We start from the raw sequence: 16,401 nt of genomic DNA, 5'->3' as shown, positions 1-16,401 counted from the left end.
AATTATCATTGAATTATAGAAATAGACAAAATCCAAAAGCTATGTATAGTTATATCTATCTTCAGAATAAATGCTTACATAAATTGTGTTTGTCTTTTGGATAGGAATCATTGACCTGACCAATATGCCTCCAACGATATTAGTGCCTCATCCAGGGGGAACAAGCACTCCTCCCATGGACAGAATCACTTATATTCCTGGTACACAGATTACTTTCCCTCCCAGGCCATACAATTCTGCTTCTATGTCTCCAGGTAAGATGCGGCAGTCATATACTTCTCCAGTAGGACCAATGTGCTTGAGTTTTATAACATAGCCTTTTATTATTTGGGCAGTTTTTCCCCCATTTGGTTTGTTCTTTTCATTTAATAATAGTTCTTATTTGCCATCTGTTACTAGATATCCTAGAAATGCTCTAAAAGCTTGTGTTATGCTAGAGTCATTATCCAGGATTGTTAACAATCTTTCTACATTCCTATTTTGGAGCTTTTTGAAAAAATTTAGTTATAAATTTCAAAAATTGTTCCTGATTAGGTTGACATTTTTGTCTTTAAGTTGCAGATTCATATGTTTTGCAGGACACCCAACACATCTTGCAGCAGCAGCAAGTGCAGAGAGGGAGCGGGAGAGGGAAAGGGAACGGGAGAAGGAGAGGGAGCGTGAACGGGAGCGGGAGCGGATTACTGCAGCTTCCTCTGACCTCTACTTGCGACCAGGTCAGTGAAAGGCTCCTCCCTCCTAGGGACAAGTCTGGGTGATCTAGAGTTGTGGTGTGTTGTGCTTAGAGCTCCGAGAGGCAAGTAAGAATTTGAAGGTGAAAAGTCATTACAGGGCTCAAGTGAAATGCAGATGAAAGTCCTCTAAAGGTTGGGATGGGGGAAAGATGAATTTGACACAGAAAAAATGAACTTTCCATGGCAAAGGTATCATTTTGATTGGCTCAAGCAGCTGCTCTCAGATGGGCCTGAAAATATTAGACACAGAGCTCTTAAAGCAAAAAGAGCAGCCCAAGCAAAGGTATAGGAAGCTGTAACTATACCCCAGTTTAAATGGGGAATGAAAAATACATTTAGAAGTTGTATCATGCTCTGAATGAGGGATTGCCAAACTACAGCTTGTGGGCCAAATTGAATTACAATGAATTACATCTTAAATTACAATGAAAAGTGCTGCCATTCTGTTCAAAAAGGAGGTGACACGATCAGAAGAACACTTACAAGAGAGTGGCATGAGATGAATTAGAACCCTGAAAGTCCATAGTTGCATGGACTGGTGCCAGGAGGCCAGAGAAACTGTCAGTAGTTCACATGCCTCATGGCCTGAAATATCCTAACATTAGGGAATGACCAAGAAAGAACTCCTCTGAGAAGAATATGAAAGTAGAATTGAAATGTCTTAACAATAACTGGATATGGGAAGTGGGGACAAGATGAGAAGCAACTTTAGTCTGCAGTTAAGACAGAGCATGTAAGCCAGCAGCACAGTGGTGCATGCCTGTGATCCCAGCAACTTGGGAGGATAAGGCAGAAAGATCACTACTTCAAGGCCAGCCTCAGCAACTTACCAAGGCTCTGTCTGACTCAAAAAGTAAAAAAAAAAAAAAAAAAAAAAAAAATACAGCTCAGTGGTAGAGTACTTTCCTAGCATGCATGAGGCCCTGGGTTCAATACCTAGTACCACAGATCAAACAAACAAAAAACCCTAATAAAACAAATGGAACACAATTAGTAAAAGCAAAGAAAGAATGATTTTTATTTTAGACATACTGTATTCAACACATACTTGGAGTATCTGTTCTTATCCATGATATACTTGTCTAAATCAGATCATTGACCCTATCTGTATTGTCCAATATTATATGTGACCTAGCACTCAGAAGAAAAGAGAACTTGGAGATGCCAACAGATCTGTAAGAGTTAAAACTGTGGCGTGAGTGAGACTTCCAGGTTCAAGAGTGTAAAAACAGAAATAGGTCAGTCTTTTTCAGATGTTTCTGGATGTGCTGATATAGGTGGAGAGAATAGGAAGCAGAGACATAGTTAGAGAGGTGGGTACAGAGCTGAAGGCACAGTGGCAAGAAGGTGTCACAATCATGTTTTCATGGAGGACAGAGCCTTTGAAGTCAATGTAGTTAGCAATATGTGGAAGAAATCCCAAAGCTAGTCATCATATTTGATGCTGTCATATTATTCCTGAGAAATTATCTTAAACACTTCAATGGTTGCAAAGCCTGAACACATTTAGATGTGACCCATTATCTGTATCCAATCAAAACAGTTTGAGAGATGAACCTGTCTGGTTTATATTAATGCTTCATGCATTTGGTGCTATTTCTGTTTCTTTCTAGAGTTAAAGAATGAAACTAGTCCCAAAAATGGAAATGACAGTAAATCATAAACTTATGTTTTGTTTCAAGCAACTTGTGGGCTTTATTGAGAAAGGCCAGAAAGTAGAATATCACATTTCTTATCTCATGTTCCTTTTCTATTTAGTAATATTAGGAAATTAACAATCCATTAATGTTACTACCTATTAACACTAGCTTCTTCCTGATATCTTATCTTCCTTTTTTTTTTTTTTTTTTGCCCCTGCAGGCTCAGAACAGCCTGGCAGACCTGGTAGTCATGGATATGTTCGCTCCCCGTCCCCTTCAGTAAGAACTCAAGAGCCCATGTTGCAGCAAAGACCCAGTGTTTTCCAGGGAACCAATGGAACCAGTGTAATCACACCTTTGGATCCAACTGCTCAGCTACGAATCATGTCAGTCTCTTGTATGCATTTTGACTAAAAGAATACTATATTCTCTTACATATTGTGACTGCAATAGTTAATAGTCAAGATTTTCTAGCCACTAAACTTCTTATTCCTTTTTTTGTTGGGGGTGGGATTTGCCATTTGTCCATCTTCGCATCTCACACACACACATACATAAACCCCAGTAAATGGTCTTCTCTTCATAGAGCTGTGATTTGGTTTTATTTACAGGCCACTGCCTGCTGGAGGCCCTTCAATAAGCCAAGGCCTGCCAGCCTCCCGCTACAACACTGCTGCGGATGCCCTGGCTGCTCTTGTGGATGCTGCAGCTTCTGCACCCCAGATGGATGTTTCCAAAACAAAAGAGAGTAAGCATGAAGCTGCCAGGTTAGAAGAAAATTTGAGAAGCAGGTCAGCAGCAGTTAGTGAACAGCAGCAGCTAGAGCAGAAAACCCTGGAGGTGGAGAAGAGATCTGTTCAGTGTCTGTACACTTCTTCAGCCTTTCCAAGTGGCAAGCCCCAGCCTCATGCTTCAGTAGTGTATTCTGAGGCTGGGAAAGATAAAGGGCCTCCTCCAAAATCCAGATATGAGGAAGAGCTAAGAACCCGAGGGAAGACTACCATTACTGCAGCTAACTTCATAGACGTGATCATCACCCGGCAAATTGCCTCGGACAAGGATGCAAGGGAACGTGGCTCTCAAAGTTCAGACTCTTCTAGTAGCTGTATGTATCTCAACCTGAGTTTCACAATGTGATATCTGAGTAAAGAATTACTTTATTCTTTAGGTAAAGCAGAACTATATGGCATAAAAGAATCCTAATGCTTGATGATAAATGTAAGAGAAAAGATTTTGTGGATTAGAACAGCAAAATGTGTCTTCTAGTTTTATTATGATTTAAATATCCCTGTTTCCTAAGTATAAGCCTATCAGTGTATTTTTCAGGAGAAAACTTACGTTCAAAAGAACTAAAGTTGGGAATTGGATAGAAAGAGGGCAGAGCATATTAACATGTTCTTAAACAGTTTTTTTTTTTGTTTTTTGTTTTTTTTTTTTTACTGGATGTGGTGGTGCACACTTGTAATCCCAGCGACTTGGGAGGTGGAGACAAGAAGATCACAAGTCCAAAGCCAGCCTCGGCAACTTAGCAAGACCCTGTCTCAAAATAAAAATGACTGGGAATGTTGCTCAGTGGCAAAGCACACCTCCTCAGTACCAAAAAAATAGGAAATAAAACACTGATACATATTTATATTTTTTTTAAAGTTAAAGTGATTTGCATTTTGATCCAGTATGGTTTGTCACACTGATGTCTACAAGAATTTACCAATCTACACTAAAATGCTAGAAAAGTTACTTTTTAAACTTTTACTTTTAAGTGTTGCCTAAATTCTATATGGAATTCCAGAAAAAACAAGCAGGTATTTAAACAAGCAGCTGCTAATAATTGAAGTAACTGAATCATACAGTCTTTTCTTGTTATCTTCATTAAAGAAACTGTATTGGAGATAATGAAAAAAAATGAGTAGTATTGGAGATAATGAAAAAAAAATTCTTGTGTAGCAGAATGCAATGTGAAGTTCTTTTTATCTCCAAATATTTCCTTGCCTACTTTAAAACTTGTTTGTGTCTAAATCTACCCCATTGCTGAGGTTTTGAGAGAGAAAGAGATATCTTGATAGTGTATTATATAGAAGAAAGACTTCCTTTTAACCTGGGATTAGGAAAATCTACAACATAGGTTTTCAACATGCAGAAAATTGCTAGCCCAAGGAAGAGAGGTAGTTGTATGAATGGGTATTTTGGAGGGGAATCATTAATACACATGGTAATACCTCCCACCCCCAGGCTTCTGGACCAGTATAATCTCTAGGGTGCATAATCACTGGACTAAACAAACACTTCTTTTCTATTTGCATCACAAAACACGCCTTGCTCTAGGAGTTTGATTTTCAACAAAATCAAAATTTTGATTTTTTTTTCTGTTTTTTCTGAAAATGGAAAAAATCCTGGTTCGTTCATATTTCTGGGTAGTTTATCTTAATTTTATCACTGGGCACTGACTTGCTTGAAGTTCAAATCTAGTGACAGTCACTTGGTCTGGTTTTCAGTTTGACTCTTTGAGAGCCTTCCTCACCCTGGAATGAAGCACATTTCCCTCATTTTTGCCCCTAAGTCTTCAAAAGCAACGTGAACAAGGTTCAGAAGTAGACTTTCTGTTGACAGAATACTGTTAGTATTCAATAGATGTAGGATGTTGGTTTGTAACAGTGGATATGGAGATTGCAAATTAGTATAAATTTAGAATGTAGTGGTTTATTTTAGTTCCTCAATGATAATTTTCATGCTATTTATTAGGTTTATCTTTTCCTGAACCTGAAAAATTTTAATTTCCATGACCTACCTGGTTGGAGATAGTTCAACTAAGAACTGGAGGAGCAGGAGGTGGTCAAGTCACAGAATTCATTACCACCATGTCCAGCTAGGGTTATAATACCCTTTTTTCAGACTTGAGAAAGTCCTAATGTTGCCTGTAGGTGTTAAAGAGCCCTCTAAAGTTAGAAGATTCCTAATCAGGAAGTTATATCTGCCAGTCTCAGATTGCTGAATTCTGAGGCCATGGCAGGACTGTGAAAAGCTGCCTGTCCATCTTCGCATAGCCCTTGTTTTCTTTGGAATTGCATCCTAGAGGACGCAGCTCTTTCATGTGGGCATCCTCAAGAGTTGGATGGCATCCTTTCTTTCTGTGATTCAATTCCCTTCAGATATTCCCTACTATTCCTGTTTATTTTCACATAACATGGTGATGAAAAATTATTTGGAGTAATTTTTGTCAACAGTACTCCAGTCATTTGAGAAAATCATTGTATAATGTTAGGTAATCCATAGTTTTAAAAACCATTATGGTAATGAAGCAGCTTTATAGCCTCAAACCTTTTTGAACAGCAGATTGTCCCATGAAGTGAAATTGTTGGTATCAATTAACTGATGAGATCTACTCTCTCAATTATTTATTAATCTCCTCTGATGAGAGTTTCCCTGGTGATTTCTTTGACAGCTCCCAGGAGATATCACAAGTCTGTTTTCTGTTCTGTCCCATCTCACTGTTTACTGTGGGCTTTTTAAAAAGACCTTAGAGTCCCACACATTCAGAAAACCCTGTGCCTTAACAGAGATTAGGAACATCGAGGCACCTTTGGTACAGTCCATAGGGTTGGATAAGTTTTACCATTAACCAGGAATTGCCATTGGACATCTCTGGGCACAGGGGGAAAAAATTAAAATATACAAATAGGTATGAAGAACTTGGACTTTTGAAACTTTTCAGGCTTTCGTTTTAAAATAAGATTCTTTTCTTAAAGTATCTTCTCACAGATATGAAACACCTAGTGATGCTATAGAAGTCATAAGTCCTGCCAGCTCACCTGCACCACCCCAGGAAAAACTGCAGGCCTATCAACCAGAGATTGTTAAGGCAAATCAAACAGAAAGTAAGTCTTTTTTTAGCCACCATTGACATGTTATCATATCTGCATTTAATCATTTGCTTCAAAATTATCTGTCTCTATGCTATGCTAAGAAATAACTTGTTTTGTTTGTTTCAGGGTCATCTTATATGAGTCTGCTTTTAAAAAGTTTTAAGACTGCACTAAGGAAAAGCAACTTTAAAGCTATTGCTAATTGCTCTTTTGTTTATAGTTTAATGGTATAGAAAATAGTTTATTCGTTTGCCCACTTAAACATTCACATTTTATTCTACAAGTCCTCAGACTTCTATTGGTAAATAAATATTTTTTGCATCAAAATTAAGATACATAAATTCTGTGCTTAAAGTTCTGTCATATCCTTTTCGTGTATTCTTTGGAATTATGTTTAATCTTTGATAATGAGTAAAAAAACAGGGGCATCCCTGGAGTAAGACATGTATGTGTTCTGTATTAGCCGATCCCACCAGACAGTATGAAGGACCACTGCATCACTATCGACCCCAGCAGGAATCACCATCTCCACAACAGCAGCTGCCTCCTTCTTCACAAGGAGAGGGGATGGGCCAAGTGCCTAGGACCCATCGGCTAATCACACTTGCTGATCACATCTGTGTAAGTTTTTCATTATTCTTACTATTTTTTTTTTGTTTCTTTTTACAGGTTTTTTTTTTCCTTTTAATGGTATTGGTAATTGACCCCTAGGGTCAATCTTTTTATTTTGAGATAAGGTCTCAGTAAATTGCCCCACCTGACCTGAACTTGTGATCCTTCAGTAGCTGAGGTTACAAGCAGACAGAGCACCTCACCCAGCCTTAATCCATTTTTCTTTGGAGTGTTAAGAATATTAGCACACTGGGGCTGGGGGTGTGGCTCAATGGTAGAGTGCTTGAGGCACTGGGTTCAGTCCTCACCACATAAATGTAAAAATAAAGATTTGTATCCACCTAAAAATAAAAAATAAAAAAATATATACATGTTACAACATTTAAAAAACATTTATTTTCTCAATGGTAGAGCAGTTGCCTAGATTGTGCAAGGAACTGGGTTTGTTTCTTAGCACCTCAAAGAAAAAAGAAAATAGACTTCAATGTGAAGAGACTCTTTTCCTTAGTAAGGTCTGCCACACTCCAGGCTCCTTTTTTTTTTTTTTTTTTTTGGTGATGCTGAAGACTGAACCTAGGGCTAGCCAAGCACTCTACCACTAAGCTACACCCCCATCCCTAATCCCCCAAATTTCTTAAATAGTAAGCTCTTTACCACCAATCTGTACCCCCAGCCCTGACATTTCTTTCTCTTATGTATTTTATTTTAGTGTTTTATTTTTAATAATTCTGAGTATCAAACTCAGAGCCCTGTGCATAGAAAATTGCTCAAGTCCATATACAAAACATGATCAGTCAAGTGCTCTACCTTTCAACTATATCCCCAATACAAAGCAATCATTTTTTCTTTCTTTCCTTTTCTTTTCTTTTCTTTTCTTTTCTTTTCTTTTCTTTCTTTCTTTTTCTGCAATTCTGTAGATCAGACCTAGACCTTGTTTACCAATGAGTTAAACCTGTGATTAAGGCATATGTCACTATGCCAGGCTTGTTAGACTCTTATGCTGTCTTTTTTTTTTTTTTCCTGAGGGGGAGGGTACTTAATGAGTTTAATCACTTCCTCCTTTTCTTGTTCACAGCAAATTATCACACAAGATTTTGCTAGAAATCAAGTTTCCTCACAACCTCCCCAGCAGCCTCCAACTTCTACATTCCAGAATTCACCATCTGCTTTGGCGGCTACAACTGTGAGGACTAAAACCTCAAGTCGCTATAGCCCAGAATCCCAGTCTCAATCTGTCCTTCATCAAAGACCAGGCTCTAGAGTCTCTCCAGAAAATCTTGTGGACAAATCCCGGGGAAGGTAAATTGCAAACCATATGTAAATTTTCCAGCAGTAAAACACTTTGAATATATCTAAAAGATAGGGTACTTATTTCTCACATCAAAAGTTCATTTGCCTTTGTTTCCTGGAAAGTATAAATTGGGATTTTTTTCCTCCATATATTATTCTTGGAATCTCTACTGTCTGGGCATTTGATGTTCTATTATTTGCTGGTTATGAAAAAGTTTAGTTTTTTTTTTTAATATTTGATTTTTAGTTGTAGATGGACACAATAACATATTTTTATTTGATGCCAAGGATTGAACCCAGTGCCTCATATGCACTAGGCAAGCGCTCTACTGCTAAACCACAACCCAGCCCGAAAAAGTAAAGTTTAGTAGTCATTTAGGGATACTTAAGTGCTCCTTCTAAATCATCTGTCAAGCCTAGCATGTTGGCAGGCCTGTAATCCCAGCTACTGAGGAGCCAGGAATGAGAACAGCCTGAGCATAGAGTGAGACCCTAATCTGAAAACCAAAAAGAAAAAAAAAAAAAATCTCTCAAACATCTTTGTTTTCTGTTGGGGTAGCAGAAATAGATGCTTCAAAAGGTGATATTACAAATAGGAAAGTGGGGCCAATAGAGGCGAAGTGGGAGGAAGCATTTAATGTGACAGGACTGTCTGGTAAAGAGTGTACTTTCTTACCTGATGTTCTGGGTCTGGATTTAAGAAAAAAGGCAGTTTTTTTTGTTCAAAATGATAGACTACAAAGTAACATGTTTATAGCTAAATAGCACAAAGGGAATTAATAAGAATTTAGAGAACAAGAATGAGATATTGGGCTGGAACTGTACTCAGCTGGCCTAGCACATGTGAGGGTTTGATCCTCAGCATGAACAACCAAATAAATAAAATGTATTATGTCCATCTTCACTAAAAATGTTTTTTTAAAAAATGAAATATCAACAGAGCAAAGAGTGGCAGATATGGGGAAGACACACAAGGCTGATGAACCATACCTGGGAATATGAAGACAAATCTGTAGCAGAGATGATTCTCTAGCCTGCCTGCCACCCCACAAAATTAGCAAAGAACAGAAGGAAGTAAGAATAATGTGTTTAAGAAGCTGAGTAGTCTTTTTTTAAAAAAGAAAAAAAAACTTTTATTACAGAATTTTCAAACATATACAAAAAGTAAGAACAGTACTGTACATCTCCATACTCCTATCACCCAGCTTTTATAATCCTCAGTAAATACCCAGTTTCATTTCATTTTTATCCTCCCTTTTCCCACCCTGGTACTGATTGAACCCAGTGGCACTTACCCTTTGAGCCACATCCTCAGCCCTTTTTATATTTTATTTAGAGACAAGGTCTCACTGAGTTGCTTAGGGCTTTACTAAATTGCTGAGGCTAAATTTGAACTCAGGAACCCACTGCCTCAGTCGCGCAAGCCACTGGGTTTACAGGTATGTGCAACTGCACAGGCTTTTCTGGATTTTTTTTTTTTTTTTGGTCAATTTTCAGTGGATCTTTATTTTTAGTTATTTATATGTGGTGCTGAGAATCAAACCCAGTGCCTCACACGTGCTAGGCAAGCCTCTACCACTGAGCTACAACCCCCACCCTACTGAATTATTTTGAACCAAGTCAGTCAAGTAAAAAAGCATGTTTAAACTGTTCTCACAATTCATATTGTTGTTTTAACACCAATAACTGATTTTTAATCTGTAAGCAAAATAAAGAAAAAATTATATGTAGAATATAAATGCTGTAAATCAAATAAATATGGCTGGTAGACATAGGAAAGAGAAGGGAAGTCACAGAAAAGAGGTAGAAGGATATACATGCTAATTTCTTCATTTTAAAAAAAGGTTGAAGTATGCTGCTTAAGGTTAAATAGACAAACATTAAAGACAAAGATTATAATAGCTAAAAACAAGAAAAAGGTAAGTCAAACTCTTTCATGGAAAATAGTTGATAAAAATCAAAAAGTAAAGGTGTATATTTTAGAGTTTGGGAGGTAAAGATCAAAGGAAGTAAATATTTCTAAAAAATCAGAACTAGATGAATTGATTGTGAAAGGAAATGTTTAATAGTAATATGCAGATTGTGATCCCATCAGCTCTGGAGAATGAGGCAGCAATATCTCAAGTTCAAAGCCAGCCTCAGCAATAGCAAAGCACTAAGCAACTCAGTAAGACCCTGTCTCTAAATAAGATAGGACTGGAGATGCTCAGTGGTTGAGTGCCCCTGAGTTCAATGCCCAGTACAAAAAAAAAAAAAAAAAAAAAAAAAAAAAAATGGTATTCAGAGGAAAAATATTAAATTGCAGAGAAGGTCTCACACCATTAACTATAGTGCGGGTTCACTGGTCAAAACTCTTCGGTTTCAGTTTAGTCCTTAATGAGATAAGTTATGACCAAAATAAACAGTAATACCCTTAAGAGCACAATTGAACTAACTGGCCAAAGAGCAGGTTGGAGTCTGATGTTGAAGTACATGCAGAGCCTCAGGATGGAGCTGCTGCTGCTGCTGCTTCAGCTGTTGCTGTCCTGTGGTACTAACTGGTATATGACTCCTGAGTCCGTGGAGAAAAAGGCATTTTCAGTAATTAGATATATAGCAAATACCCATAACAACTGTTTTCTAATAGAAATCAGCAATCTTTACTTCTCCAGTATGAAGTCATGAGTTAACAGTTTCTGTTTAGAATGATCAGTCAATATGTAGAGGGCAATCTAACCTTTTATATGTTACAACAGCAGACCTGGGAAATCTCCAGAGAGGAGTCACGTCCCTTCAGAGCCCTACGAGCCCATCTCCCCACCCCAGGTTCCAGTTGTGCATGAGAAACAGGACAACATGTTGCTGTTATCTCAGAGGGGCTCGGAGCCTACAGAGCAGAGGTGAGTGCACTTCCCAACCACAGCTCCTCTACAGGGGTCAGGCTTAGTGCCTTTTTGAACTTTGATCACTTAAGTCTGTTTTCCCAGGGAGCTAATGCTAGTGGATTATAGCAAAAATATCATCAATTAAATAGATTAGAAAAAAATGTTTATTACTCTTGAAATTAAATCCTCATATTCCTTTAAAAAAAATTGTGGTGGGGGAGGTGGTCCCTGACTGATTCACCAATATTACAATTTAGTCAATATTACCATTACATTACTGTGTACAAAGCATTGCAGACTATATTCAGACCAAACTGCTTTACATATTTTATCTTTTCTAATCCTAACTCCAACCCTCTGAATGATGAGATGTCTTTGATTTGGCCCATTCCAGCCCCGCTTCATACTTTACCAGAGTGATCTGTCTAAAACTCACATCCAGTAAAATGCTATATGGCTAGCATGGCATTTGAGTTCCCTCAGGACCTAGTTTACACAGCTTTACACTGAATTCCTTTTCATCTATACTCATGGTGTTTCCTTGGTGTGTAACACCCTTCTTGATGCTGAAAGGTAAATACATGATTTACCTCTGGTCAGACTGATAAGAAGAGGAAAGTGCAGTTTTAAACCAAAGTGTAACTCCTAAGTGTATTTCTATTGCATATACTCACAGGCAACAAACAAAATTGGTGCCTTCAATTGAAATGAAGAAAATTTATTTTTGGAGAGGGAATGATATTAAATTTAATTATATATTTACATGCTTAAGACAGAGACCATGTTTTAACTCCTTTGAAGATATAAGTTTTCTTGTGTTTGCATGATGAATGAATCTACAGGACCAGATGAGGTTACCAACAGCTTTCCTTCTATACACTCTGTTATCATCTCTGGCCCCTAGCTAGATCATTGATGGCCTAGAACTATTAGAGAGACTTGATTTCTAAAGTGTATTAGTATAGGAAGCTACCAGTGAACTATGAAACCCTTCCATTAAACTCAGCTGGGACTGAAATGACTGTTTAAAAAAAAAAATGGACAGTTTTGTTTTTACTGTATAGCTAGTCTATTCAAATCCAACTGATGACTGCTTAAGTAAGAACTCTTGCTATTTTATAGGCAGGTGTGCTATTAGTTATAATTTCAGTAGTAATTCTAGGGCTGGTAATGTAGCTCAGTTGGTGGAGTGCTTGCTTTGCATGCATGAAGCCCTGGGTTCAATCCCCAGCACCACAAAAAAAAAAAAAAGTAATTCTGTGGCTTAGAGGTAGAGTGCTCGCCTAGCATACACGCAGCACTGGGTTCGATCCTCTGCACCACATAAAAAAATAAAGATATTGTGTCCACCTATGACGAAAAAATTAATATTTTAAAAATATATAAATAGATAATAAAATGATAAAGTAATTCTGCTGGACATAGTGCTGCACACCTATAATCCAGCAATTTAATGAGACCCTATTTCAAAATTAAAAAAAAACTGGGAAAATAGCTCAGTGGTAGAATACTTGTCTAGTATGAAGAAGGCCCTGGATTTACTCTCCAGTACTGAAAACTGCCCTTCTCAAAAAAAAGTATCTCTATAAGCTAGTAAATAGCTCCCCAATTTATATGGTAATCATAAATAGTTCATGCCATTCAGCAGAAAGCACCATAATAAGCTGTTTCTCCCAGGCACAGTGGCACACTCAGAAGACTCAGGGAGGAAGATTCCAAGTTCAAAATCAGGGTTTGCTGTCTGTAAAAAAATTTTAAAAGGGCTGGGGATGTGGCAGTGGTTAAGTGCCTGTGGGTCTGATCCCTAGTACCCCTTAACTACCATCAAAACAAAAGTATTTGAAATTTTCCTGCTAATATTCATTTGCTACATGTTGATTTCTTAAAGAGTGCCTACTCTGGATTTATCTATTTTAATCCCAATTTTACAGTTTCATCTTTGAGAGCTAAAGTATTCTATTATGCCCTTAACCCATTTTATCTTATCATTCCAACTGTGGAACATCTATGAAAAGTAATATATTCTTATAAGTTATATACTCACATTACTTTAAACATTACCTAACATTATATAACTAGATTATGATTTCCAACCTATTTTAATGCAGCTGTGTCATTTTTGTTGAAATATTTTCAAAATTGAAATCTTGGCACTTACTGGGTTACATGGTATACTGACTGGCTTTAATTTTTTTTTTTTTTTTTTGGTAGACAGATACAATACCTTTTATTTATTTATTTTTAAGTAGTGCTGAGGATCGAACCCAGTGCCTCATACTTGCTAGGCAAGCACTTTACCACTGAGCCTCAGCCCCTGGTCACATAGTTTCTTAATGACAAATATAAGCTGTAGTTTTCCCAGTACTCTATGACCATCACCATTATTAATAGGAATGTCCCCAGGTTAGGAGTATATGATTATAATAAACTGAACTGTGTTCCTAACAGAAATGATTCCCGCTCACCAGGGAGTATAAGCTACTTGCCTTCATTCTTCACCAAGCTTGAAAATACATCACCCATGGTTAAATCAAAGAAGCAGGAGATTTTTCGTAAGTTGAACTCTTCTGGTGGAGGTGACTCTGATATGGGTAAGTGGGATTTCTTTCATTAATCCTGAATAAAACATGCATTAGTATTGGTATCGCCAACATTGCCTCTTCTGTAACCCTTAAGTTTGAAGGCATCTGATCCTCAACACCTCCAACATATTTAATCCTAAATTCATCCCCAAATATCTGCCAGTTCACAAGAGTTCCTACTTTAGCAGGAACCTGCTCCTTTCTGAAGTTGCCCATTTTCTCTGGGAACTAATGCTATGTCTGGGATACTTTTATGTGGGTTTGGACAGTTGTGGGGGTTCGTTTTTAAGTCACTGATTTTAGTTTTTTCTTTTTGGGCCATCTCCATACACCATGTCTTCAGATAGGTAAAGACTATCTGAAGTCATGTCCTTTGTGAGTCTATAAATATTCCTAGTTTCATTGATTGTTCTTCACATCCTTGTTCTGAGTAACCCTGCTATCTCAGTTGCTCTCCACAAAATAGTGTGATATGATCTAGTGTAAATTCATTGTTATTAAGGTATCCTAAGATCTTATCACCATTTTTGTTGGCAGTCTAAACACTGAAGTTATAAATACACAAAGTATGAATATAGGTTTCAAGATCTCTTAGTGGGCTACTTTTAAATCACCTTTCCCCTTCTTAAGGCAATCTGTGCTTGCTCCCTTCCAGCTACTTTCTCTATCCCACCAGGGTCTCTCTGGACATTCAGCATTTATATGCAACTCTGGTAGACTTACCGTATAACATCATCAATAATAATGGTAACGAAGGGAGACTAGTAATGTGTGCTAGGCACTAGTCTACATATGTATGTATATATGAATTCAGTTAATCCTCACAAACCCACATGCTACATATAATTATCTCCATTTTGTAGATGAGAAAACTGAGACTCAGAGAGGTTTAATAACGGGCGCAGGTTACATAACTAGTAAGTAATGGGGCTGTGGTTTTGAACTCAGGCATTCCAACTCCAGAGTCTATGCTTCCAGTGATGTACTAACAGGCTTCTAACAGTTCTATACTCACAGCATCCTTAGCCAGATTGTGGTTAAATATCCAATGAAACTCTATGGCAGAACTTTCCTTTGGGCTGATGTGCATGCATTCATCAGAACCCTCCTGCACTTGGTCACGCAGCACGCTCACTTGTACTATCACCCAGTCTTACTTATCCGTCATTTCCATCCTGTGGTAGAATCTGTATAGACCTCCGTTTGCTCTGTTTCTGCCATCTACCATCTACCGGTCTCCTGACACTGCCAAAAGAAAGGAAACTGTTGGCTCTGAACTGTGAACTGCCAGGTGTATGTGTGTTTGGATCTGTCTCACTTTGTGATTAACCGTTGAATGTCAAAGAGAAAAAAGGATGAGCCCAATGTCACTTCCATGTGAATTTATCCTAGCTTTTAATTATTAGATTCTTTTTTTTTTTAATGGCAACAAATCATCTCAAAGATAATGCCAACCAGAACTACTGTCGGCCCTATAGGTACCATATCCCCCTTTTAATATTATCATTACAGTTTTCTATCTCAAAGCTTCAATAGTCTCATCTAATTATTTATAGCTTCTCAAATGTCACCAACTACCTTCATGTTGAAATCCTGTCAGAATTCAAAGATGAACCTGTCAAAGCATGGAGATGTAGATCTCAGAGCAGCCAGTTGGGAACTGTTCCACCTTGGTATGGTCTGCACTTGTCCCTCTAGTCTTTGTCTTGCCCCCTAAGTGGGAAAGAAATTCCTGATGGAGAAATATAACTTGGAGTGAAGAAGCCTACTTTTGTTCTCTTAGTGTTTTGCATTGTCCTTGACAGCAGCCCTGACTCACCAATTGTACAAATGTTTATTGAGCAGAGTTCTGTGTTAACCGATGGTCTCTACTCTAAATGAGTGATGAAACAAGTATCCAACTTTAACAGGAAATAAAGAGTATTAATGTCTTAAAGCAAATATTAATAAAATTGCTCTAGAGTCTAGGATATTTTTGAATGCAAACCTTGACTGTGGAAAGGGGAATTCACAGTGGGCTCCAGGCCCTAGAGCACTATTCAGTTCTCATTGGGAATTGAACTGCCATCAGCAACCAGGAGAGCTTTGCTCTGTCTCAATTCCATTTTTTCCTATGAAAGACAGCAATGACTTCATTCTTTAAAAACCTTAGTGCTTTAAAACTACCTTTATCTGAGCATGGTGACACACACAGTGTAACCTCAGGAACTCCGGAGACCGAGTCAGGGGAATCCCAAGTTCAAAGCCAGCCTTGGGCAACTTAGACTCTCAAAATAATAAGGGCTGGAGATAGAATTACCTTGGGTTAATTAGATAGACCACCTTGGGTTCAGTTACCAGTATAGCAAACAGTCTCTTTGCAGCTTCTGACAGTGAGCCTTTTCCTTTCTCTGCTCTTTTCTTCTGTTCTCTTGTGTCTCAGATGCTACATTCTCCTGTTGTTTTGGGTAGTGATGGTTGTTTTTCTTCTTCTCTACTTCTTTGGAAGTTTCTTCTGTCTTCTTGGAAGTTCAGTTTTGCTTTGTTAGTCCTTGAGATTGTTCAGGGCTCTTCTCATGCACTGATCTCTCTCATCCACTGTGAGGATTTAAACTGTCAATTTCATCCCTAGGAAACTCCGGTTTTATCATCATATCTCTACTTACAGATCTTTGCAGACCTCATTTCTTCTTCAATATCTTACTGGCTCGCACTTTCTTGGCTTTCTCTGTTTGCCTTCCACACAGCTCTTAGATATCCACCTTTCTTTCCCCTCCTGAGCACTTGTCATATTCTCCTTTCTTTCCCCTCCTGAGCACTTGTCATATTCTATCTTAAAC

At 37.9% G+C, this 16,401-nt stretch overlaps 2 protein-coding genes across 35 annotated transcripts in view; one reads left to right on the top strand and one right to left on the bottom strand.

The window, feature by feature from the left end:
- Positions 1 to 16,401, top strand: part of NCOR1 (nuclear receptor corepressor 1) — a gene marked incomplete at its 3' end in the record, with an annotated part of 155,741 nt that overhangs the window by 132,353 nt on the left and 6,987 nt on the right. For 13 of the 31 annotated variants that reach the window (XM_081270140.1, XM_081270139.1, XM_081270131.1 and 10 more), the window contains 10 exons: positions 105 to 254; positions 579 to 716; positions 2,595 to 2,760; positions 2,986 to 3,479; positions 6,118 to 6,246; positions 6,698 to 6,855; positions 7,922 to 8,145; positions 10,872 to 11,015; positions 13,449 to 13,591; positions 14,446 to 14,499. In XM_081270140.1, the coding sequence (XP_081126266.1) occupies positions 105 to 254; positions 579 to 716; positions 2,595 to 2,760; positions 2,986 to 3,479; positions 6,118 to 6,246; positions 6,698 to 6,855; positions 7,922 to 8,145; positions 10,872 to 11,015; positions 13,449 to 13,591; positions 14,446 to 14,499 (1,800 nt within the window). The remainder of the gene's footprint in view (positions 1 to 104; positions 255 to 578; positions 717 to 2,594; positions 2,761 to 2,985; positions 3,480 to 6,117; positions 6,247 to 6,697; positions 6,856 to 7,921; positions 8,146 to 10,871; positions 11,016 to 13,448; positions 13,592 to 14,445; positions 14,500 to 16,401) is intronic. The other 18 variants (XM_081270113.1, XM_081270115.1, XM_081270111.1 and 15 more) reach the window with 5 other exon arrangements.
- TTC19 (tetratricopeptide repeat domain 19) overlaps positions 13,482 to 16,401 on the bottom strand; it is a 40,423-nt gene continuing 37,503 nt past the window's right edge. For 3 of the 4 annotated variants that reach the window (XR_014019221.1, XR_014019222.1, XR_014019223.1), the window contains one exon: positions 15,104 to 15,295. The gene's annotated coding sequence lies outside the window, so the exon portion shown is untranslated. Of the gene's footprint in view, positions 13,617 to 15,103; positions 15,296 to 16,401 lie in introns of those variants that run through there. The other variant, XR_014019220.1, reaches the window with a different exon arrangement.

This window comes from Spermophilus citellus (genome assembly GCF_964194105.1).
Source record: "Spermophilus citellus genome assembly, chromosome: 17".
Classification (NCBI taxonomy): Eukaryota; Metazoa; Chordata; class Mammalia; order Rodentia; family Sciuridae; genus Spermophilus; species Spermophilus citellus.
This window is presented reverse-complemented; position numbering and strand designations above follow the sequence as displayed.